General features: G+C 35.1%; 1 protein-coding gene and 1 long non-coding RNA gene across 2 annotated transcripts; one reads left to right on the forward strand and one right to left on the reverse strand.

Moving 5' to 3' along the window:
• The first annotated feature begins 502 nt into the window (after positions 1-502).
• LOC120125758 (1-aminocyclopropane-1-carboxylate oxidase homolog 1-like) lies at positions 503-1,718 on the forward strand. Its single transcript, XM_039144107.1, has 2 exons — positions 503-1,374; positions 1,459-1,718. Exons 1-2 carry the CDS (start codon positions 520-522, stop codon positions 1,714-1,716), a joined length of 1,113 nt encoding a protein of 370 aa, XP_039000038.1. The 5' UTR covers positions 503-519; the 3' UTR covers positions 1,717-1,718.
• Positions 1,585-25,494, reverse strand: LOC120125759. Its single transcript, XR_005516397.1, has 3 exons — positions 25,468-25,494; positions 8,157-8,163; positions 1,585-1,710 (listed from the first exon to the last, which is right to left on the reverse strand). It is a non-coding gene; the product is annotated as an uncharacterized LOC120125759 (long non-coding RNA).

Here is a 25,494-nt window from a genome sequence, read left to right on the forward strand (position 1 = left end):
AAACTAAAAGAGTTTTAAATAATATAAATGGATCTCTAACCTATATATATAATCAACAGATATTATATAAGAATTATAAAAGATAATTATCAATCGATTGAGATTAACATTTCTAATGCATATTAAAAATCTCAATCGTACATTGAAAACTTAAGATATAATTATTTTAATGAAGACAATACAATCAGAAAATTTCATATATATTTAGATGATTTTTTTAATTGCGAGTAATTGGATTATTTTCTAACGCTTTCCGTTTCTTTTTTTTAACTGCTAGTAATATTATTATGATAGTCAATTAATTGATTGATATATATATATATATATATATTGACAATTTGATTTATAAAATTTTAGATTAAGTGACTTGTAGTGTAATTTATCCAAACAGCAAAAACCTCTATATAAAGGGAACGAAGTTCAGGTTCGCTTCCAAAATCAAAGTCTCAAGTCTATTTTAGAGAGGAGAGTGACATTCATTTCCTCGTTGCATTAGATATAGTTTTAAGGCAAAAGAAAATGGCTGTCACAGCAAATACAGCACCAACTGAGTCCAACTATGACCGAAAAAGTGAGTTATTGGCTATCGACGGATCAAAATCCGGCATTAAAGGACTCGTTGATGCCGGCTTAGCTAAGCTCCCTCAAGTTTTTGTACATGATTACTTGAATCTTCAGATTAAATCGGGGCCTCCACCCGTTGATGTGAAGATCCCAGTTATTGATTTCGCAGGTGTCAACACCAACTCCACTCGACGTGCGGTGATAATTGACGAAATCCGAAGTGCTTGTGAGAAATGGGGATTCTTCCAGCTTGTTAATCACGGAATCCCTGCTACCACCCTGGAAGAGATGATCACCGGGATCTGTCGGTTCAACGAGCAGGATCCCGAAGCCAAAGAAAAGCTTTATTCTAGAGAAGAATCGAAGAAGGTCACATTCAACACTAAAATCGACATGTCCCGAGCTTTGGCTGCCTATTGGAGGGATACCCTCACTTGTGTTATGGCCCCTAATCCCCCTGCACCCGAAGAAATCCCTGAAGCCTGCAGGTACATATTGCTAGACTACACAAACAATGTAATGAACTTGGGGCATACCCTATTCGAATTGTTATCCGAATCACTCGGTCTAAATCCGAACCACCTCAAGGACATTGGTTGTACTGAGGGACTCTACGTAATGGGTCATTACTCACCGGCATGCCCTGAACCCGAACTCACAATGGGGACCGGCATCCATACAGATAGTGGCTTCCTCACTGTGCTTCTCCAAGACCAAATCGGTGGCCTCCAAGTCCTACACGATGATCAATGGATCGATGTTACTCCGATCCCGGGAGCTCTTATAATAAACCTCGGAGATCTGCTACAAGTAAGTCAATGATTCCCCATTAATCAGTATAAGTATCAACTTCTGATTGATCAAATTTGACCTTTTTCTTTGGTCCGTTTGCAGCTGATTACAAATGCCAAGTATATAAGCGTGTATCATAGAGTGTTGGCGAGAGACGTCGGGCCGAGGATATCAATCGCTAGCTTTTTCCGAACATATATTCAACCGGAAAACGCATCGAGAGTGTACGGACCGATTAAGGAATTGCTGTCGGAAGATAAGCCGCCGATTTACAAGGAAACAAACGAGGTCGATTATTTCAAATTCAAGCATGTTAAAGGTGTGGAAGGGACCTCTGCTCTTGCACATTTCAAGCTTTGAATAAATTCTGGTAATTTCAATCGTTCATGTGTGTCAATAAATTAATTCCCATCTCAGGGAATAATGGAATTAATTACCTAGTCATTGTATCCTATGTTTTTATTTAGTGTAAACAATGCAAATAGTCCCTTTTGTTTAGGGCCTATCAGATTTTGGTCACCAATATAAAAATTAAGGGTAAATGGTCTTTAACATTATCGGTCCATCTGGTTTAAGTCCCTCCGCCTTTAACCCTTAACAAATATATGACATAGCTGAGAGACTAAAATTGAACGGGAGTTAACGGCTGAGGGACTAAAATCAAACGGATTGGTAATGTTAGGGACTAAATCGAACGGATCGACAACGTTAGTGACCATGTACCCTTAATTTTTAAATTTGTGACCAAAGTCGGTCAAATCAAAAACAAAGGGGACTATTCGCGTAGTTTACACATTTATTTATATTTTTAGTTTTATTTTATGTGCTAGATCGTGTACCCATATTTTTATTTATAATTTATAATTTGGACCTTATGTTTGATATATGTGACATCTTACTCCCTAATTTCAGTGTTTGGTGATTGTTTAAATATATGTTCGTCTAATTTAATTTCAATTTAAATCTAATTAAATTTTTATAAGTTAATATAATATTTCAGATTTAATTTATGACTAAGTTAAACCATGAGTGTTACATTTATATTTAAATTTGACTTTATGTCACTAGTTGAAGTGTTACATCAATTGGTTCGATTGATTAGTTTAACTCAACTTTTGTAACATTGTAAGAAAGAAAGAAAAAACCACCTAACCTCATATTGAAAATTTGTAGGTAAACTACACCACAAGTCATTCAATTAATTATAATATTATAAATGGATCATTCGTTTTTAAAGCTACAAACGAGTCAATCAATTAATCAATTATTAGATGGCTTTTTAACATTGAATATTTTACTCATTAAAAGTATTAGATTTTAAAGGGTTACAATTAAGTCACCTAATTAATTGAATTGCAACAATAAAACTGTGTGCCACTACGTCAATCGCTGTCAGTCATTATATACGTTGTATGATGTACCCTAAATTTCACTATAAGATTAATCTGAATCTCCTCATTCTATTCACCAAATTAATTTCTCGAGAATCTTTCTAAAGAAAACCACGAGATAATTTTAAAATTTTCAGCCTCGGTATTAAAAAATCACGGGATTAGTTCCTCGATTATTAGATTGGCTTCGTTGGGTTGGAGGTATTTTGGGCTTAACATATATATATTTGATAGTTTTTGTATTTTGTTTAATAATAATAGTAAATATAATAATAATAATAATAATAATATAATAATAATAATAATAATAATACTATAATGACAATATTTAATAGATAGTAATAATAATAGTAAATCATCATAGTAGATAATCGTTAATAATAAATAATAATAGTAATAAAAATAATACTAATAATAATATTAATATAACGTCAAAAATAATAATAATAATAATAATAAGAGAAAATCGCCTCAGTGACCAAAAATGCCTTATAATATACGATTTTAACCAACTTTTTTTGGATTTGCCAAAATGACCAACAAAATCGCAACTCGAAATAAAAATCGCAACGCGATCCCCAGAATCGCAAATCAGTTTCCAAAATCGCAATGCGATTCTTAAAAATCGCAATGCGATAGTACAAATTCGCATTGCGATTTTCCAAAATCGCAACGCGAATATGAAAATCGCAACGCGAACACATAAATCGCAACGCGTATCCGTAAATCGCAACGTGTATCCGTAAATCGCAACGCGTATGGGTAAATCGCAATGCGTATCCGTATATCGCAACGCGTATCCGTAAATCGCAACGATAATCCGTAAATCGCAACGAGAATCTGTAAATCGCAACGATAATCCGTAAATCGCAACGAGAATCTGTAAATCACAACACTGAAATTTTGGGTATATAACACTGAAATCATAAACTAAATCCCTAAATCGCAACTCATTCCATCTCCATCTATCACTCTCTCCGGCGACATCCGTTCTTATATCCAACGACATCCTTCCCAATCCGGCAACAGGTTTTAGTTTCGCAGCTCGTCTGTTTAGTAAATTAATTTACAACCATGAAATCATCTAATGTTGATCATGTTTGGATAGATTTGTGTTTTGGAGGGTCATGGGATAATGTTCATGGTGTTTTACAATATATGCCTTTACCCATGAATCTTCAACTAAAATTGTCTTTACAAAAGTTAACTTATGAAACTCTAATGCTACGTGTTTCAAATAAATTGAATTTAGAGCCCCTAAGTGGATTTAGGCTATCTTATCAGAGAAATGGTAAAGTTTATTTGTTAACCGACAATGAAGATGTTGAACGATTCATTACTTACATTAGTGTTTCACAAGATGATGTTACATTGTATGTTGTTGAACCTAGAAGTAGTATTGTTGGGTCAGTAGCGGGTAGTAATCAACTAAGTTTTTCTCAAAACCCACAACCTTTCTCTAATCCAAATCCCAATCAACTTTCAGCACCAAATTCCGGTTTTCGTATTGACCAGTTAGACGATGATGAGCCAACAGAAAAAATTGTGAGTACTAGTCAGTATTCGAAATTTGGTCTTGGTCAATATCCGGACTTTGATATTGGTCAATACACGGATTTTGATGATGTTTCAGAAGAAGAAACAGACCCTGCGTGTAATGATTTTGATATTGGTCAATACCCGAATTTTGATGATGAAACAGCCGTTGCCGAAGAATGTATTGTTGATGATAATGAGGAGGAAGTTACGACTGTGAATGAACATGTTGAACATCCATTCTGTAATTCATATAATCCTGAAGAAGAAAAAGAAGAAGAAAAAGTCCCCGAAGAAAAGAAAATGCCACGGGCGTATAACTGGAATATGCCAGAATTACTTCAGATACCGGAAGAAGAGTTGATAAAGAAAGCAGTTGATTGTTACACAAAAGTTATTCGTATCAAGAAAGATGATTGTTTTGATACAAAGGAAGACTTGAAGATAGCTTTGTATACGAAATGTGTGGAAGATGGCTATCAACTAAAAGTTAACAAATCAAGCAAAGATCGTTTCGAAACAAGGTGTATGATTGACAAAAACTGTACGTGGCGTATGATTGCAAAGAGAATAAAAGATTGCAAAATGTTTCAAGTTAGGACTTTTATTGATAAACATACATGTTCAAGAACCCAAGTTTTTCCTCACCATAGACAGGCAAACAAAAAGGTGTTGGGTGGTTTTCTGGCTGAGTTAATGTTTTTGAATGGCAGGGTATATCGGGGACATGAAATTATGACTGACATGAATGCTCGGTTCAAGATTAGTATATCATATTCTCAAGCTTGGAGAGCCAAATGTTATGCCTTGGAATTGTTGAGGGGTCGCCAGAAGCATCGTTTGCCCAACTGCCGGCTTATTGTCACAATTTAAAGCTGAAAAATCCTGGGTCGGTAACTCATATCAAAACAGATAGAGATGGACGCTTTGAGTTGCTGTTTATCGCCATTGGTGCTACGGTTAGTAAATCAATATAATTTTGTTGACTCATTTTTGTTAGTTACATGCATTTCACATTTAAATGATTATATTTCTTGTGTATATTATTTTGTAGATTCGTTCGTTTATTACTTGCATGCGCCCAGTTATTATAGTTGACGGAGCACATTTGAAAGGTCGATACCTTGGAGTAAACTTATTAGCAGTAGCCATGGATGCTAACAATGGGATATTGCCAATAGCTTACGGGGTTGGCAAATCTGAAACCTCTGATTCATGGACATGGTTTATGGGGCATCTTAGGGATTGCATAGGTCCTATTAGCAATCTGACAATCATATCCGGTAGGGCAAACTCAATTGACAACGCTGTTAGAAGGTGTTTCCCAGATGCTTTTCATGGACTTTGTGGTGTTCATTTGTATAGAAATCTAAAATCAAGGTCTGCTGGTATAAAAAAGCACAAATGGACATACTGGAAGGCTGTAAAAGCTTATCGGGAAGTGGATTTCAATAAGCATATAAATTGTTTAAGACGTGTTTTGCCTCAGTGTGCTCAAACAGTAGAAGATGTCGGGTTTGAAAGATGGTCAAGAGTACATCAACTTGGAGCAAGATATGGTTTCATGACGTCTAATAGTGCAGAATCAATCAACGCTCTAACTCGTCATTCCCGGAAATTACCCATTACTATGTTAATGGAGTTTTTTCGAGCCTCTATTCAACAGTGGTACTACAAGAAAAGAAACCATGCAGGTATTATTTCTTTGAATTCGTAACTTATCATATTTATATATTTTACTAAGTATTGTTTATTTAAATTTACAGGAACATTGGAACATCGTGTTACACCATGGACTGAAAAAAAGATAACGAAACGTGTTGTGAAGTCAACGTCATGGAGAGTTGAACCATGTTCAAACACTTTGTTTCAAGTACTGGATAATAACTTAAATGGGCTAGTCGATCTAAATGCAAAGACGTGTAGTTGTATGAAATGGCAAACATCTAGTTATCCGTGTGGCCATGTTATAAAAGTTGCTCTTCATTTAAACCAAGATGATTCAAGCGCATACGCTATGGATTGCTACACTACAGAAGTTTATCGACAGACTTATGCCGAGATTGTCTACCCTATTCCACATCCTTCTGAGTGGGACATACCAGATGACTTACAAACAGTTTTGCCACCAGCCATGGACAGAAGGCTACCTGGCCGACCAAAAAGTCACGATCGTATACCGTCTAAGGGTGAAGAGAAGAAGAGATCGACATGTAGTCGGTGCAAGGAAAGTGGTCATACAAGGTTGACATGTGGATCACCAGTGCCATCAAAATCATCTTTTCCTCTACCAAAATATGGATCCTCATCAAAATCCAAAGCTCATATGGTGTCAAGCAAAAGGCAATCATCTTTAAAATCCCAATCACAATTGGCTTCACCTTTTGGGACTGTTAACTTAGGTGATTTTTAAATGCAAACGTTGTATTATGTGGATTTTATGTGTGAACTTTTAACATTTTCAGTTGAATTAATGACTCAGGCCAACCATTTTGACTTAACCAACTCTTGTTATTCAGTTGTTATCACTATTAGGCATGCATTTGACTATCGCAACACGGAAATTACAATCGCAACGAGAGAATCGCAATGCGAAATGAAAATCCCAACATGAAAATCGCAATGCGGAAATGAAAATCGCAACGAGAGAATCGCAATGCGAAATGAAAATCGCAATGCGAAATGAAAATCGCAACGAGAGAATCGCAATGCGAAATGAAAATCGCAATGCGAAATGAAAATCGCAATGCGAAATGAAAATCGCAATGCGAAATGAAAATCGCAATGCGAAATGAAAATCGCAACGAGAGAATCGCAATGCGAAATTAAAATCGCATTGCGATTCTCTCGTTGCGATTTTCATTTCCGCATTGCGATTTTCATTTCGCATTGCGATTCTCTCGTTGCGATTTTCATTTCGCATTGCGATTTTCATTTCGCATTGCGATAGTCATTTTTGCCTTCAACATAATGCAGATTGAAATCAACAAAATCAACCATTACATTTCAATCAATTAAACAAGCACAAATAAGAATTATGTTCGCATCAATTACACAAATCAACTTTTACAAATCATCTTTTATAAATCAATTAAACAATCAAAAAATAAGCAATAATTCTTATTTCCGATCATCTACTATTGAATCAACTTTTACAAATCAATTAAACAATCAAAAAACAATCAATTAAACTATTGAATCAACTTTTGCAGCCATACATCATTTTCACGCAGTTCACTTCTGAGATTAACCTGCAGAAACCAAACATTTGCTCAAACAACACTTTCTACACATCTAAAACCTACAAACAGCAAATTATTGAATTCTAGGTACTTAACCAAACATTTTCAAACCAAAAGTATATAAACTTACCAATTGTTTATGGACATTTTTATAACGCGGATGCAGGTAGGCAGCGTCTCGTATATATCGATTTAGCCATATAATGCCGAAACCACAAGCCTACTGCAGCTCTATCTCTATCAGTGGGAGGTAGATACTTGATGCTTCCCGTCGACAAACGCTCCAACGCCAAGCATACGAGAGGACCACAATCTCCTCTGGCTCCGCTCGTTTGTTGTGGCGCGGTCTCGTCTCTAATAACTGTAATATTGAGCTTCTTTGGCTTCTTGTTTCCAGAACGAGTCCAATAATTGATCGCATCCAAGAATTTAGCCAAATGAGAGCTCCATCCCTTAATAACATCTCTTAAATCAGCCAATGATATGTAATTTATCATGCTGTCATACACTATTGTCTTAAGGGATGGGAGCTGAAGCTCGACGAGAATCCAATGTTTACGTTCCAAAACAGGGATAAACACCTGCAATCATAAGTAATAATTCATTCATTTGTGTACTTATTTCATAAAACCTTTAAACTCAATCTAAAATAAATACTAACCTTATCGACCTCCCACCATGCAGGATAAAGTTTAGCTTGTCCATTGCCCAAATCAAATGATTCATCTCGTGCATTCTTCAAGTGAACGGCGTTAAAAGACGTCGGCATAATTGTATATCGTATATTTTTATTTTTCTTAAGTTTTCTTATTATTAGAAGACGTGTCACCCACGCATCGATATGCTGTTTTACAAAAAAGACATATATTAGTGACTTACATAAATTTAAAAAAAAATTAATCAAATTGAAATATAAGAAAATATAAGACTTACCCCCCCCATCGAAATAGCCATTGTCTTCGACCCCTAATAATACGCCCCACCAAGACCGATCAAGCAACAAATAGATATCATCGGTGAGCTTGCATATGTCAGTGAAACACCCCTGGCTCCGCTCATGTAGATAAAAATCAACAGCGGTCTTAGCCCAAAGGGTGTTATCCAGAATTGTGTCCGGTAGTTGTTCCCTCTCCTCTTCAGATACCGGTATGGTACTGGCCGGTAACTCATACGAGAGCCAACTTGAATCCATCATGTCCGGCACGTCAGAGGGTTTCTCAAGAAGCCTACATATGACGCCATGTGAATCGGGCTCTTGAATGGTGGGAGGGACCTCTTCAATGATGACAGTGGCCTCTTGAACGGTGGGAGGGGACTCTCGAGGAATGATAGGGGGGCCTCTTCAACGATAGGAGTGGACTCTTGAGGGATGACAGGCGAGTCGGGCTTCTTCTTGCGGTGTCTTCGCACTATTGGGGTGTACGGAGACTTAATAGCACGTGCACGCTGTCTGATGCGTGAACTCCGTCGTGCAAGCATAACCCGACGTAAAGCATCCACTCTATCGGGCCGCTAAATAATTAAATACAAAATCAGTAAATAAACAGACATGATATTTAAACAGTGAAAACAAAGACAAATATGTTTCAAACTTGCATTGTATTCACCCAAGTCATTATTCTATCATAGTTCACAAAATGCATCAGATAACAAAGAAAAATATGTTTCAAACTAATACCCTGAAGTTAGTATTTGTCTTTGTTTTGTCTATTGGTTGAAGTAATGCAATCCATTCAAGTTTCAATTTGCAGAAGAAGAAATAGTTTACTTTCGCAACACGAAACTTAAAATCGCAACGCGAAATGATAATCGCAACGAGAAACCAAAATCGCAACGCGAAACCAAAATCGCAACGCGAAATGAAAATCGCAACGACAGAATCGCAATGCGAAATGAAAATCGCAACGAAAGAATCGCAACGCGAAATGAAAATCGCAATGCGATTTTGGTTTCGCGTTGCGATTTTGGTTTCGCGTTGCGATTCTGTCGTTGCGATTTTCATTTCGCGTTGCGATTTTGGTTTCGCGTTGCGATTTTAAGTTTCGTGTTGCGAAAGTAAACTATTTCTTCTTCTGCAAATTGAAACTTGAATGGATTGCATTACTTCAACCAAAAGACAAAACAAAGACAAATACTATTTCACAGTGTTAAAGAATACACAGTTTAGCAGAATTGGCAGCAACCGAACAAATTTACTTTCAACCAAAAGACAAAACAAAGACAAATACTATTTCACAGTGTTAAAGAATACACAGTTTAGCAGAATTGGCAGCAACCGAACAAATTTACTTTCAACCAAAAGACAAAACAAAGACAAATACTATTTCACAGTGTTAAAGAATACACAGTTTAGCAGAATTGGCAGCAACCGAACAAATTTACTTTCAACCAAAAGACAAAACAAAGACAAATACTATTTCACAGTGTTAAAGAATACACAGTTTAGCAGAATTGGCAGCAACCGAACAAATTTACTTTCAACCAAAAGACAAAACAAAGACAAATACTATTTCACAGTGTTAAAGAATACACAGTTTAGCAGAATTGGCAGCAACCGAACAAATTTACTTTCAACCAAAAGACAAAACAAAGACAAATACTATTTCACAGTGTTAAAGAATACACAGTTTAGCAGAATTGGCAGCAACCGAATAAATTTACTAAGCAATCTAAGTGAAATGGCTAATCTAAGTGAAATTACGAGTAAATTTATCATTAAGTTAAATATGGAAAATCTTAAACTTACCTCGTTGCGTAGAGTATGAACCTCATTCTGCAATGATACTATCATCTCACGTAGAGCGGCAACCTCACCACGTAAAGTTGACACCTCCACACGCCATGCATCATCGTTATCGCGTAGAGTACCGATCTCCTCACGCAAGGCATTGACCTCATCACGTAACTCCCTTGACTCATCCCGTGGAGGTGGAGGTGGAGAACAGGGAGATAGGAGTCGTGGCATCTTTGCCGGTCGCCTATCATGAGGTGATGGTGGAGAAGAGGCTCGATGATGTGACGGGATAGGTGATGGCTCTCGTTCTAGAGGTGTATAGTCGGGTCGATCGGGTGATGGCTCTAGGTGAGGTGATGGCTCTCGAATTGGAGGAAGTGGATGCTGCTCATCATCCGTGCCATCAAAAAAACTCTGACTAGCTTGCCACCAATCAGTGGCAAGCTCTTCCTCCGTGGGTGTCAGTCTTTGTAATGGAATGTTGGCCTCCTAAAATATAAAAACTCAAACAAAGTTAAACGTCTACTATTAATAACTTGTTTAAATATTATATGAAAGTATTTGTGTTAACTTACATTATTTATTGTCGCATATGGTATTAAGTCTTCCCAATCCAACAGAGTTTTCCTCTTCCAGGAAATAGCCCTGGGAATATCATTTGACGTTTTTATTGCATATGTACGCATGCTGGGGAAAGCCTCGAATATCCAAATCTACAAACAATATAATAACAAAATTAGTAATTGTTAAATAATTAATTATAATTTTAGAAACATTATATAGAAATTCTTACCTTAAAGGCCCAAACAAAGCCTGACAAAGTGTATTTCGACCCATCGCCACGCAAACTTTTGCGGTCATCAAAGGCAGTAGACAACTTAGTCCAGGTAGCTTTCCATATATACGAACCCCACGGAAACAGATTCCATGCATTCAGGTCCTCTACCAATATTATTAGCTCCCGAGGAATAGGTTGTCTGGCCTCTCTGCCTAAAAAGCCGGCATACACAAGTAGTAGAAGGCATACTCGGACAACATCGACGTCATCCATCCGAGCGAAACCAGCTTTCTTATTAAACAATTTCTTCAGGTCGTCGACGTGTAGGTTCGGCTTCTCCATTGACTCATCCGGAAAAACCCGGGATAACCATGATGGGCGGGCGATATGACGAGTGTACCGGCCTACATCATCGTGTCCGAATCGTAGACCAGTGATTAAGCAGAACTCCTTCCGCCCAAAACAAGTATACGCTGGTGGAAAATGAAACCATATCTCTTCCTCACCACGTTGTATACTGTCGGGTAGATTTGATGTCATGGTCTGAAGCCACAAATGGGTCAAATTAGCATCTCCACCCGGATGCTGTACTCTCAGCCATGGCCCGAAGCAGGTTTCCTCAAACAATTGTCTTTGAGCAGGTGAAAGCTTCGAAGCAATTGTAGTGGCTAGGCTAACTTTATTCCTTAATGTCAATGAAGCCGAAAAAAATTTCTACAAAAACAATAAACATACCAAGTTAGATATACCAAAAACTACACTGTGAAGATATACCAAAAACAATAAACATAAAAGTAGTAGTTTATTCTTGAAACTAAAATTTGCAACACTGTTTTGTCTTTTGGTTGAAATGAAAATCGCAACGAGAGAATGACTGTCGCAACGAGAGAAATGAAAATCGCAACGAGAGAATCGCAACGCGAAATGAAAATCGCAACGAGAGAATCGCAACGCGAAATGAAAATCGCAATGCGATTTTGGTTTCGCGTTGCGATTTTCATTTCTCTCGTTGCGACAGTCATTCTCTCGTTGCGATTTTCATTTATCTCATTGCGACTCTTCTGCAAATTGAAACTTGAATGGATTGCATTACTTCAACCAAAAGACAGAACAAAGACAAAGACAAATACTAACTTGAAAATCGCAACGAGAGAATAGCAACGCGAAATGAAAATCGCAACGACAGAATCGTAACGCGAAATGAAATCTAAGTGAAATGGTTAATCTATTATTGAAATGACCAGTAAACTTATCATCAGTTTCAATATGAAAAACCTACAATAATGCAAACATTTCAAAATAAAAATAATTAAAAAAACTAACCCTCGGAGGTTGATTTTCCATTTCTGAATATTGTGAGGGATTTCTGACCGTGAATGGTTTTGAGGGATTTCGCCGGAGATGGGGACGGAAATCTTCGGAGATGGGGACGGATTTCTTCGCCGTAGAGAGTGAGAGATGGAGATGGGACTGAGTTGTGATTTTAGGTTTTAGGTTATGAGTTGCGATTACGGGATTTTGTCTTAATATTCGTTTTTGTAATTTGAAAATAAAATACGCGTAGCGATTATAATGGCGCTTTAAATATCGCGTTGCGATTTACGGATACGCGTTGCGATTTTATGTATTATCGTTGCGATTTACGGATACGCGTTGCGATATACGGATACGCATTGCGATTTACCCATACGCGTTGCGATTTACGGATACACGTTGCGATTTACGGATACGCGTTGCGATTTATGTGTTCGCGTTGCGATTTTCATATTCGCGTTGCGATTTTGGAAAATCGCAATGCGAATTTGTACTATCGCATTGCGATTTTCAAGAATCGCGTTGCGATTTTGGAAACTGATTTGCGATTCTGGGGATCGCGTTGCGATTTTTATTTCGCGTTGCGATTTTGTTGGTCATTTTGGCAAATCCAAAAAAAGTTGGTTAAAATCGTATATTATAAGGCATTTTTGGTCACTGAGGCGATTTTCTCTAATAATAATAATAGCTAATAAGAATAATAGTACGTAATATTAGTAGCATTAACGAAAATAATAATAGCTAATAACAATAGTAATAATACTATAATATAATGTTAATAATAAAGATAAGAATAATATATGATAATAATAATACACACTACTAATAATAGTAATAGTATAGTAATAATATAATAAGGGGATAATAATAATAGTACTTGATAATAATAATAGTACTTTATAATAATAATAATAATACTTTATATGTAATAATAAATGGACTAAAAATGATGAAATTAATAATATAATGACTAGACTGTATCACCTACATATAGTATAGGACCAATAGAAGAATTTGACCATTAACGCAAAGCAAGCAAGGATGGACATATGTCGGGTTGGGTTAGGTTTCCGGTCAACCCGATCCAAAGAATATACACCCTCCACCCAACCCAAATCCGACCTGACTTTTTGAGATAAAATCCGAACACGATCGACCCCAAATATAAAATTATTAAAAAATATTATTTTTATTCAATAAAAATATAGATTTAATTTAACTATATATATAGGGGTACTATTAAAGTTGTCCTTAAATATATAATGTAAAATTATATTTTTTGGGTCGGGCCAGATCGGGTATTTTCACTATAAACCCGATCCGATCCGACCCCACCCGAACATAACCTTTAAAAAACCCAACCCTCTCAAACCTGATTTTTTAAAAACAAATCCTACCAGATCAGATCGAAACTCGTCGGGTTTGAGTCATGTGCCCATTCCTAAATGCAAGGGATTTTTGTATTTTATTATTTATTTAAGGAATCTATTTGGATTTGTTTTCCAATATTAGAAATGTTGAAACATTGAGCTGCTGAAGTTTAGAATTTTCCCTGTTATGGAAAGTAAGTAGTAACACTTTGACTTGACCAGGTGAAAGACATCGAAAGCATCCTCTGGTTTTTTTTATTATTATTTTGTGCTGAAATACCCATTCTATTTACTGTTTTCTAATATAATATTTAAACAATTTTCATTTTTTTTATAATTGAAACCTTTGATGAATTCTTCCGGCTATATTTTTAGAATAATGAATTTGAGTTTTTTATTTCCTAAAATAATGCACATTTTGGATTAACTACGTAAATGGTGTGATTGCTATAGTACACCGGGGAGTTGCACGGTGGTCCATGCGACCAAGGGGATACGCCATGCTTACAATGCATCTCCCGCCTCCATTGTGCCAAGACTCCATTGTGCCAAGACTACCTGACTTTCCAAGTCACCCCGTACATGCCCCATGTGCTGCTGCTAAATGGGCCAAAAACCCCTGGGAGACGCATGGAAATCCATGCGACTCCCCCCACCCCCAAAAACGCAAGGAAATCCACTCGACTCTCCCCTGCATGCGAACCACGTAAAGGCTACCATGCATGCAGACTGCGTCCTTAAGCAGCAATAATGTTGCAACTATTGCAACAATAATGGGAGTGAGGGAGGGACGATTGGGGTTAAGTTTTAAATATATATATGGGGTGTAGGGAGGGAGGGTTACACTTCGGTTTGTGATACATTATTCGACAAATTTAACTTGGTTAGTTTTCTTTTTTAAAATATATATTATTATAAAATAAGATGAATAATGTAGATAATAAATTTTAATTTGTTCGATTTATTAAAGTGATTATCTATTTAATTAATATTGTTGAGTTCGAATGGAATTTAGTTTAAAAAATAAATTATCTTCAATTTAAATTTAAAATATAATAGATTAGGTTTAAAGGAGAAGATGAGCAACAACGTATTTTTTCGTTGTTATTGTTTTTTTTGTGTGAATAACTTGTTTAAATTGAATTCGTTATAATATTGCCGTTATTCAGCATTTAATCTACTAAACCAAATTGTTTAAGTTAGATGCATGTATAGATATTGCTTTTGTATGTAACTTGTATGTGTTTCTTATTTGTGTTGAAGAATACTTAGATGTAGTAGTATTTGTTTTTTATACAACATTTCCCTTTAAGCATCAACAACTTTATGTGTTATTAACTTATTAATGTTATTAAAAATATTTCTACAAATTCGTTTAAATGGCAGAACAAAATCAACTACTTCATCTTGACGCTTAACATATTTCTAGCCATTTGGGAGCGATGTTGTTATTATTATTTAATAAAATGTTATAATTGTTTATTAAATATCATAAATATTAATGCTTATTTTATGATTAATTCATTAATTTCATGAATATTATAATTGTAGTAAGATGAGGAGCGAGTCCTCCGTAATCGGATCAATATTCCCGCTAAGCCACACCCTTTGATTGAAGATCACCTGGAGTAGGCTGGATTTTATTATGTTACATTTGTTTGAGAGTATAAGTTGGTCCCGGGATTGATAAGTGCATTGATTGAACGTTGGAGGCCAGAAATACATACATTTCATTTTCCGTGCGAAGAATGCACGATAACCCTAGAAGATGTGGCCTTCCATCTCGAGGTTCTAACAAATGGGATGTCAGTGGTGATGACAAATGATTACAATACCATTGAAGCACTTTGCAATGAGTTTCTTGGGCAAACGAAAATAAGCCCATATTTAAAAGGGTGGCGTTTGAGGCTGTCGTGGTTGGAGAATCAATTTAAACTCCAAGAAAATAGTACCCAATAAAAAATCGTATATGCAACTCGAGCATATATCTTGCAGTTGATTGGGGGAGTTTTGATGTCGGATAAATCTGGTAATGTGGTTCACACGTAATATCTCTCCTTTTTGTGAAATTTTGAGGATATGTGTCAGTACAGTTGGGGATTTGCGATATTGGTGTTCTTGTACCATGAGATGTGCAAGGCGTCAGTAATCGTCAATAATATTAATGCAACAGAAATCAATGGATGTATGATGTTGCTACATTCTTGGGCTTGGCACAGACTTCCATTTTTAACACCGATTAGTCGAACAACGATTGACTTTCCTCTTGCCAAAAGGTAATATTTCTTTTCTCTATTTTAATTTAAATTTTTAATTAGAATTTATTTATTACGATTAAAAGAAAGTAACAAATATTTTTTTATTTACAGATGGAGGCATAAAATAGAAAGGACGGGGCTAGTGCATAATAATGTCAAAGAGTTTCTGTTGAAGATCGACATTTATAGAAAAAAGAAGGCATACAATATTTTAGTATTGAATTAATGGCCTCAGCAAAGTTTGTGGTCATGTATCTGTATCGCCGACCCTCGTTGTATGCTTGCGACCATTTTTTCGTGATATTTTCAAAGCACACTTCCAAACACACTGAATATCATAAAATACCTTCAAATTTTACAACCTCTTGTCACAATTTCGTCGGCGTAGTTCGTATCATGTTTCATAATATATATAGTGTTAAACCCCAACTAAAAAAACCATATAAATCAATACACACATGTTGAAAATAAAATTTACCCATGCTTACTGATGTGATCCCAATCAACCCTAACTTTCGTCTTGATCTGATTAAGTCATTGAAGTTCACCAAGATTGATTCAAAGGGAGTTCTACCCTACTTCATAATATACCTGCTCATTTATGCACTATATTTTATCATATGTTTGTATTTACCTCTTGGGATATGCTTATCATATGATATCATTCATTGCATGAATTTGCATGAGTTTTATTAGTTGCATGACATTCATTGCATTTAATAAGTGTGTTGTTCATTTAATCATGCATTCCATTTAAAGCATCTAATTCATTTAGGGAAGTAGTTCATTTATGCATATTTAGATCATTTAGTAAGCTACTTCATTCATGCATCTAGTTCATTGAATAAAGTTAGTTCATTAATTAAATTAGTTCATTCATCAAACTAGTTCATTTATTAAACTAGCTCTTAATTGTTTCATGCATGTTTTCAATTAAATATTGAATAAAGTTCACCTTTGCGTCTAGGCGCACGAGAGAAGTTGAACGGTTTCTACAGATGCAAGAATATCAGTCAGAATGTATTATATTCTGGATGTGATACAGACTTTTTTGGGTCCATAAATCAATTGTAAATTATTCCTTTATCTTTTAGCTTTCAAACGCCTTTTGAATAACCTCAATACGATATCGGGATCTTGATATATGATTGATTTACTGAAGACAGTGCATACTGCAATTTTCATTACGGGAATTTTATACAAGGATGGTTTGGATGAGTTTGAGCAAAGAAAGAGCCCTTTCATCTTCTACCAAGAAAGAGTCCTTTCATCTTCTACCAAGAGACAAGCAATTTATGGCCATCTTAATTCACCAATTCAAGGCATTCAATGTTGATGTTATCACCAATTGAAGGCCATTCACGTTCAAGCAAGGGGACATGCAATAACCAGCATTCAAGGCCTTTATCATCTTTTGAAGCTTGATCATATTCTACAAGGGAACATGCAATGAAGGCTGATTTTATTTCATTTAACCGCCAAATTAAGTGATAAAATTAGCAAGGAATTTGAAGAGACAAACTGATTTGGACATGTAGGATGTCCACATTCATCCTATGACTTTTATCATCTTTTCTTCCATTTGCAAGCAAAGCAAGGCAGCCCAAGAGTTACCCCTCCTTTATGGACGAATTTAAGGTTAGAATTATCTCAAATTAAAGCTTAATTCATCCATTTTCAATTTACATGGCAAGCCATCAAAGGATAAGAAGAATGACAAATCATTTAATTGAATTAAATTGCATTTAGGTAATTGATTTATTTTAATTGTAAAAACTCTTCATATGGTTCCCTATCAACACTATAAATAGGCACATCCATTGCATTTGTACTTAGAACTTTTTGCATAATAAACTCTTTGAAAGGTTGCTTTCATTTTAGTTCTTGGATTAGAACTCTATCGATTTTTTGTCAGTTTTGAATCCTTCCTCCATTTCATTTTATTATAATGTTGGTTCCTAGCTCACCTATAGCTAGTGGGTCACGTTTCATCCTCTTCCACCTCAATTCCATCATATTATATTGTTAGTTCTTAGCTATATATAGCTATCGAGTCACAATCCATCCTTTGAATTTCTATCATTCTCCTCGTCGACTACAACCCTCTTTCACCATTTTCATTACATCCATTTAACTGTTATCACCAGTACACTTCCTTTATTTTCAAACCACTTCAACCTCATCCACATCCTTTTCAATTTCATTCTTTATTTGTTTATCTCATATTCACAACGTTAATTTTGCACTTTCAGAATCATTTCAAGCACTGCAAAGGTTCTTACTAGAATCACGATCAGCCAACAACATATATGACTCGAAACACATAATCGAGATCATATCATTTGGTTTCAAAGCTAGCCAATTCAGTAAGCGTACCGTATCATTTTTCTGTCCCATTTTAGTAAAAAAACAAAACAAAATAAATAAAAAGTTTATAGAGGGATGGAGTAATTCTTTTCATCTTTAAAGAAAAAATATTTACTTTATCTTTATATTCCATTATTCAATTTTGTTTCCTTTACTTACCATCTCTTTTCCTTGTAGCCAATTTCTTTTCACTATCCTTACTACCTAGCCACACTTGTTTTAGCCAAAAGGCCACAATACCACTTGAAACCTTGAGGGAGTTCTCAAAGAACTTGAAAAGAAAAGAAAGAGCAAAAAAAGGTACGAGAGAACATTAAGGGTAAAAGCCATTCCGAGTGAAAACACGAGTGGGAGTGACTTTTCCTTGGAGTGTATTGGTGAGATTTTGTTGGTGAGGATTTAAATCTTGTTATTTACTAACTATGTCTCAACAATCGAGAGACAATTCACATTTTTTAGGAAAAGGTGATAACAAAAGTTACGGTGTTGCACCTAAATTACAAATGCAAACAATGGTTCGTTAGTTGTCAAGATTGTGGAGGGAAGAAATGAGAACCATTTCAAGATAAAGAAATGTTATAAATCACCTTTCGGGTTTAATCTCTAGCTCGAGTCAAAGACCAAGAAAAGATGATGTAGTTTCTCAATCGAGGAAGTACATGTCAAAAGAGAAGACTACTCCAACTAAATGCAACTTACATCCATATTTTAGATGCTATCATTGCTTGGGAAAAGGAAACGCACCTAGTCAATGTCCTAATCGGAGTGTTACAAAGTCTAAAGTTGTCTCTAACCATCAACCAAAAGAAGAAATCAAAGTATAGGTGAATAAAGAAGTTAATCCAAGATAAGATGGGAGAAAAGATGCAATAAGCAAGGGAGAAATCACATTCGAGGATGTTTCTGAACACAACAACAAGAAGATCACTTTGGCACCCCAAATGCCAAATCAAGTGAAAGAAGATCAATTGCTCTTGAAGAGAAGTGTTGAAGATATTATGGAAAAGCATCATAACAAAGAGATTTCAATTGATAAAGAACATTGTAAGGAGACAAAAACAATTGGTGATGAAAACATTGGAGTTGAAAAGAATGAGATTGAAGTAGAGCATGAAAACAAGTTGGAGTTGAAAATATGTATAAAGAAGAAAAAGAACAGACTTTATCTAACCATTCTTTTCTTCTTATTCTTTCTTCTTTTTTTTTGCATGATTCTCTAAAAGACACGTCATTTCAAATTGATAAAAAAAGCATCATGCCTTTTGAAGAACCAATGAGCGTCCCACAAGATGCATCACTTGAAGTTCCAAAAGTTGTGTTTGTTGGTATCCCGAGTTCATTGCCAATCTTGAAGGAAATTCAGCAACCAACGCAAATTAAACATCCACCTTGGTTTTCTATTTCCATCCATTTTGTTATTAAATTCTCAATTGCCAACTTTGATTTATTTTTCTGCAACTTATTTCATGCATATGGTGACATTCTTCCAACTTATGATGGCAAGATCATTTATCCTTTTGTTAATTGGTTCCTTAAACTTAGCCATTTCAAGCGTGTGAAGTGGGCATTATCGATCTCTTCAAAGGCCATCATTTGGAAGGAAACAAAGCATAAGAAAGCTGGTAATATCTACTAACTTGAAAGAGTTCAAAAGACACCACTTTTCACCAGCCAACATGACAATTCAATGAGGGAAATTGGAGGTTTCTTTCTTAAGCATTGTGTTGATCCAACGGAGAAAAGTGAAAGGACAAGTCCTTTTATCAATTGTCATGGCATTTCTATCAAAGAACAAGTACAAAGAACATATACCTATTCGAATAAACAACGTGGAAATGAAGTGCACAAGCAAGCAAAACTTTATTCCAAAATGATGTTTTTGCAAAACAAGAATGAAGAAGTTCCCAGCTTAAAGGAAGTCAAGATTGTTTCCTTTTGTAGAATGCGTCGATATAGGGACAAATCATATTAAAGAGGGAGGGAATGATGTGATCCCAATAAGCCCTAACTTTCATCTTGATCTGATTAAATCATTGAATTTCACCAAGGTTAATTCAAAGGGAGTTCTACCTTACTTCATCATATACCTGTTCACTTATGCACTATTTTTATCATATGTTTGCATTTACCTCTTGGGATATGCTTATCATATGATATCATTCATTGCATGAATTTTCATGAGTTTTATTAGTTGCATGACATTCATTGCATTTAATAAGTGTGTTGTTCATTTAATCATGCATTGCATTTAAAGCATCTAGTTCATTTAGGGAAGTAGTTCATTTATGCATATTTAGATAATATAGTAAGCTACTTCATTCATGCATCTAGTTCATTAATTAAATTAGTTAATTCATCAAACTAGTTCATTTATTAAACTAACTCTTAATTGTTCCATGCATGTTTTCAGTTAAAGATTGAATAAAGTTCACCTTTGTGTCTAGGTGCATGAGAGAAGTTGATATGTTTCAACAAATGCAAGAATATCAATTAGAATGTCTTCTAATTTTGGATATGATACAGATGTTTTTAGGTCCAGAAATCATTTGGAAATTGTTCCTCTATCTTTTATATTTCCAAAGACTTTTGAATCTACTCAATACAATTTCGGGAGCTTGAGATATGATCCATTTACTGAGGACAATGCATGATGGAATTTTCATTACGGGAATTTTATACAAAGATGGTTTGGATGAGTTTGAGCCAAGGAAAAGTCCTTTCATCTTCTACCAAGAGACAAGCAATTTATGGCCATCTTAATCCACCAATTCAAGGTATTCAAGGTTGATGTTATCACCCATTGAAGTCCATTCACGTTCAAGTAAGGGGAGATGCAATAACCAGCATTCAAAACTTAGCATTCAAGGCCTTTATCATATTTTGAAGGATGGTCATATTCTACAAGGGAACAAGCAATGAAGGCTGAGTTTATTTCATTTAATCATCAAATTAAGTGATAAAATTAGCAAGGAATTTGAAGAGACAAGTTGATTTGGACATGTAGGATGTCCACATTCATCATATGACTTCATTTATCCTCTTTTCTTCCGTTTGCAAGCAAAGCAAGGCATCCCAAGAGTCACCCCTCCTTTTTGGACTAATTTATGGCTAGAATTATCTAAAATTAAAGTTTACATGGTCATCCATCAAAGGATAAGAGGAATGACAAGTCATTTAATTGAATTAAATTACATTTAAGTGATTGATTTATTTTAATTGTAAAAACTCTTCATATAGTGCCTATCAACACTATAAATAGGCACCTCCATTGCATTTGTACTTAGAACCTTTTGCATAATAAACTCTTTGAAAGGTTGCTTTCATTTTAGTTATTGGAATAGAACTATATCGGTTTCTTGTCAGTCTTGAAGCCTTCATCCATTTCATTTTATTATAACATTGGTTCCTAGCTCACCTATATCTAGTGGGTCACGTTTCATCCTCTTACACCTCAATTCCATCATATTATATTGTTGGTTCTTAGCTATATATATAACTAACGGGTCACGATCCATCCTTTGAATTTCTATCATCCTCTTCGCCGACTACAACCCTCTTTCACCATTTTCATTATATTTATTCAATCATTATCACCGCCCCACTTCCTTCATTTGCAAACCACTTCAACTTCATCCACGTCCTTTTCAATTTCATTCTTAATATGTTTATCTCATATTCACAATGTTAATTTTGTACTTTCATAATCATTTCAAGCACTAAGGAGTTTCTTACTAGAATCACGATCGGGCAACAACGTATATGACTCAAAACACAAAATCGAGATCATACCACTTACTATCTCACTAAAAATGTGGGCGTTATGAAACTGATCGATACTATTCTTACCAATATGGTGGATACAAAATATGGGATATGCATGTGGAGGTATCCAATGACTTCCTGGTCATTCAATTGGCACTAAAATACCTGTTCCTCGATCATATATCAAGCAAAATCCATATTCTCAAACAACATATTGACATAGATTGGTCAAAAAGAAATCCCATGCCTCTGTTGTCTCTCCTTCAACAATGGTGAATGCAATTAGGAAGATATTTCGTTCACCATCTTGCACAACTGCCATCAACAATACATGTTTATATTGAAAATACAACCATGTATCATACACTTGGACTATACATTTGAAAAATGGAAATTCTTCTATGCATGACTTGAATACCCAAAAGAGTTTATGAAATATTTTCTTCCCTGGACCAAGTTGGCCTTATTCTTCATATGTAAGCATGGTTTGAGACTTCACTATGGTTCCTGGGATGAATCGCTTCATTTCTTGTAACAAATGTGGTAACTCATTTTACTATGTATCCCAATCTCCATATGTCAGCTTCATTGCCCTCATTTTCGCATTCCAAACCTTGTCGTATTTTACTTGGTATCCAAATTAGCTTCGAACAGATGCAGCTAACACTGAACAAGGGGTCATTTGATTCTTATCAACCAACACCTTTACCTATTCACATATTACATTGGAGTCTAATAGTTGGTGCTCTTGTTCGATTGAGTTTCGCAAACATGTGTGAGGACTATTGTACTTTGTGATGATCGAAGCATTGTGCCTCTGAATTTTGGACACTCTAATATTCTACTTGCACTCTGGGCTATATTTAACAAACTTTTCATATATGGTTTTTTAGTTGGACTCCGCAACATGGACATCAGCATGGCCTTTGATGCAATACTCTTTAATCGCCAGCGTAACATCATATTTTCTTCTAAATTGCATCCCAACCAAAAATTCACAAGAATTTTTGAATGATTCAACCATGTGGTATGGAGGTATATATGGCTTGTCTGGGAATTCTAGTGCCCTCACCGTATCATAGTCTATCTCGTACATGTGAAGGTTAGGTTGATACGGTGTCAGAACTTCATCAGTGGCCAGGTTAGGTGCACCACCACAGCCAAAATTATAATCGTCATCCAAAATAGATTCCTTATTTTCTTCATCTTCGTTGGAATCATCATGGATTTCTCCCCATTGATTTTCAGCATCAACATCAACAATCAATTCTGAGTTATATATGTTTCTATCCTCATACTCTATAGTTGTGGATGTTACACCAACTTCATTTCCACTTTCCAATAGCACCAAAAATTTGTTTATCGATATGTATGTTGGGTCCTCAAACTCACTTCTGAAAGCCATTTGAGATGAATCTCCAACCATATTTCTTGATGACCCAGGAATATCAGATATCTTACGCACATCAACAAATAACTCAATAACTACAATATTTGTTATCTCATGTAATCCAATCATGGTTCTAATATCATCATATTCTTCTACTGGTACTTCACAATATCTAATTGGATTGGGACATACCATGAACATGTACTTCAAACCATCAATTGTAACTCGGATTTTCATTTCTATCATCTGCTTCATTTCTACAATTGTGATGTCACTTTTGAACATCATATTTATAGGTCTTTCAGAGTGAAAAACAACTCCGACCTCATTTTCCATAATATGTTCATTATAATAGACAATCGTGAAAAACTTGTTGCTCGTTTTCTCTACAAATTCAAAATTTGTATTTAGAATAACAAAATTATGGTATACTATGATCATAAATCGTAAAATTGATATTATACAATATAAAAATAAGATTAACATAACAATAATCGTAAAAATAACAAATATTTATAAAAATAATATTAACATAATAATCAATAGTCAAATACCTCAAATAAAATTTCTTCAAGCTTAATTCACCTTCTTTCTACAAAAGAATTAACAAACTATCACACTAATTTCAGACAAAATAACATAAATTTAAACCAATGTGCCATATAATACATGGCTGAATTTTTAGAATAATGCAATCGAAAAATTCGTAAAAAAAACAACAATAACAACAAAAAATACCTTCTTGTTCATCTTCTCCTTTAAACCTAATCTATTATATTTTTAAGTTAAATTCAAGATAATTTATTTTTTAAAAACTAAATTCCATTCAAACTAAACAACATTAATTAATTAAATAATCACTTTAATAAATCAAATAAATTAAAATTTATTGTCTACATTATTCATCTTATTTTATAAATAATATAGATTTTAAAAAAGAAAACTAACCGGATTAAATTTGTCGAATAATGTAGCATAAACCGACTTTAACTTTCTTCTTTTCTTCTTCTTTCTTCCTCTTTTCTCTTCTTTCTTCCTTTTTTCTCTTCTTTCTTCTTCCCTTCTTTCTTTCACTCCCGGTTTAACCCTCCTTCCCTACATCCTATATATATATATATATATATATATATATATATATATATATATAAAACCCAACCCCAACCATCTCTCCCTCCCTCACATTATTGATGCAATAGTGGCAGTATTATTACTGCCTGAGGTCGCAGTCTACATGCATGGCAGCCTTCACGTGATTCGCATGCAGGGGGAGTCGCACAGATTTCAATGCATCTTCGTGGGGTAGGGGAGTCGTATGGGTTTCCATGCGTCTCCCAGGGGTTTTTGGTCCACGTAGAAGTAGCGCATGAGGCATGCAAGGGGTGATATGGAAAACCAGACAGTGTTGGCACAGTGGAGGTGAGAGACACATTGTAGGCATGGCGTCTCCCCTTGGTCTCATGGATCACCGTGCAACTCCCCGGTGTACTGTAGCAATCACCCCATTTGAAGAATTAATCTCAAATGTCCATTATTTTACGAAATAAAAAACTAAAATGTATTATTCTAAAAAAATATAGTCAATTCTTCCACTTATCAAAATCTTTAAATATTTATATTATTCGATTAGTATAATTCCTTAATAAGATCATTGGTAAGTCCATTAGATCTATCATGACCAAATATATTATTCGACAATTGTATCTATTTATTTTGGATAATCATCATATTTTTAGATCTCACACTAGTATTAAGAGTCAAAATATAAACCTATAAGACTGAAAAGAGTATTTCTCTTTCTGAACACTTAATTGTTTATCTTCTTGAGCTTACATCCTCTATTATATTTTAAAATCACTCGTCCCGACTCTTTGCTTAAAACAAATCATCTACAATTGTCATAATCTACGTTTGGTCATCAATACTAGGATGTAAATGAACTGAGTCGAGCTTGAGTATTATTGAGCTTGACTCGAAAACTTTGAAATGGAGTTCGAAT

Source organism: Hibiscus syriacus, unplaced genomic scaffold, assembly GCF_006381635.1.
Source record: "Hibiscus syriacus cultivar Baekdansim isolate YM2019G1 unplaced genomic scaffold, ASM638163v2 tig00110443_pilon, whole genome shotgun sequence".
NCBI classification, from domain to species: Eukaryota; Viridiplantae; Streptophyta; class Magnoliopsida; order Malvales; family Malvaceae; genus Hibiscus; species Hibiscus syriacus.

What these genes read in the sequence shown, in the direction of transcription:
- LOC120125758 (XM_039144107.1), top strand. Translation starts at nt 520, where the DNA reads ATGGCTGTCACAGCAAATACAGCACCAACTGAGTCCAACTATGACCGA. An exon ending in ACCTCGGAGATCTGCTACAA is followed by an intron (nt 1,375 to 1,458) that starts GTAAGTCAATGA and finishes GTCCGTTTGCAG; the next exon opens with CTGATTACAAATGCCAAGTA.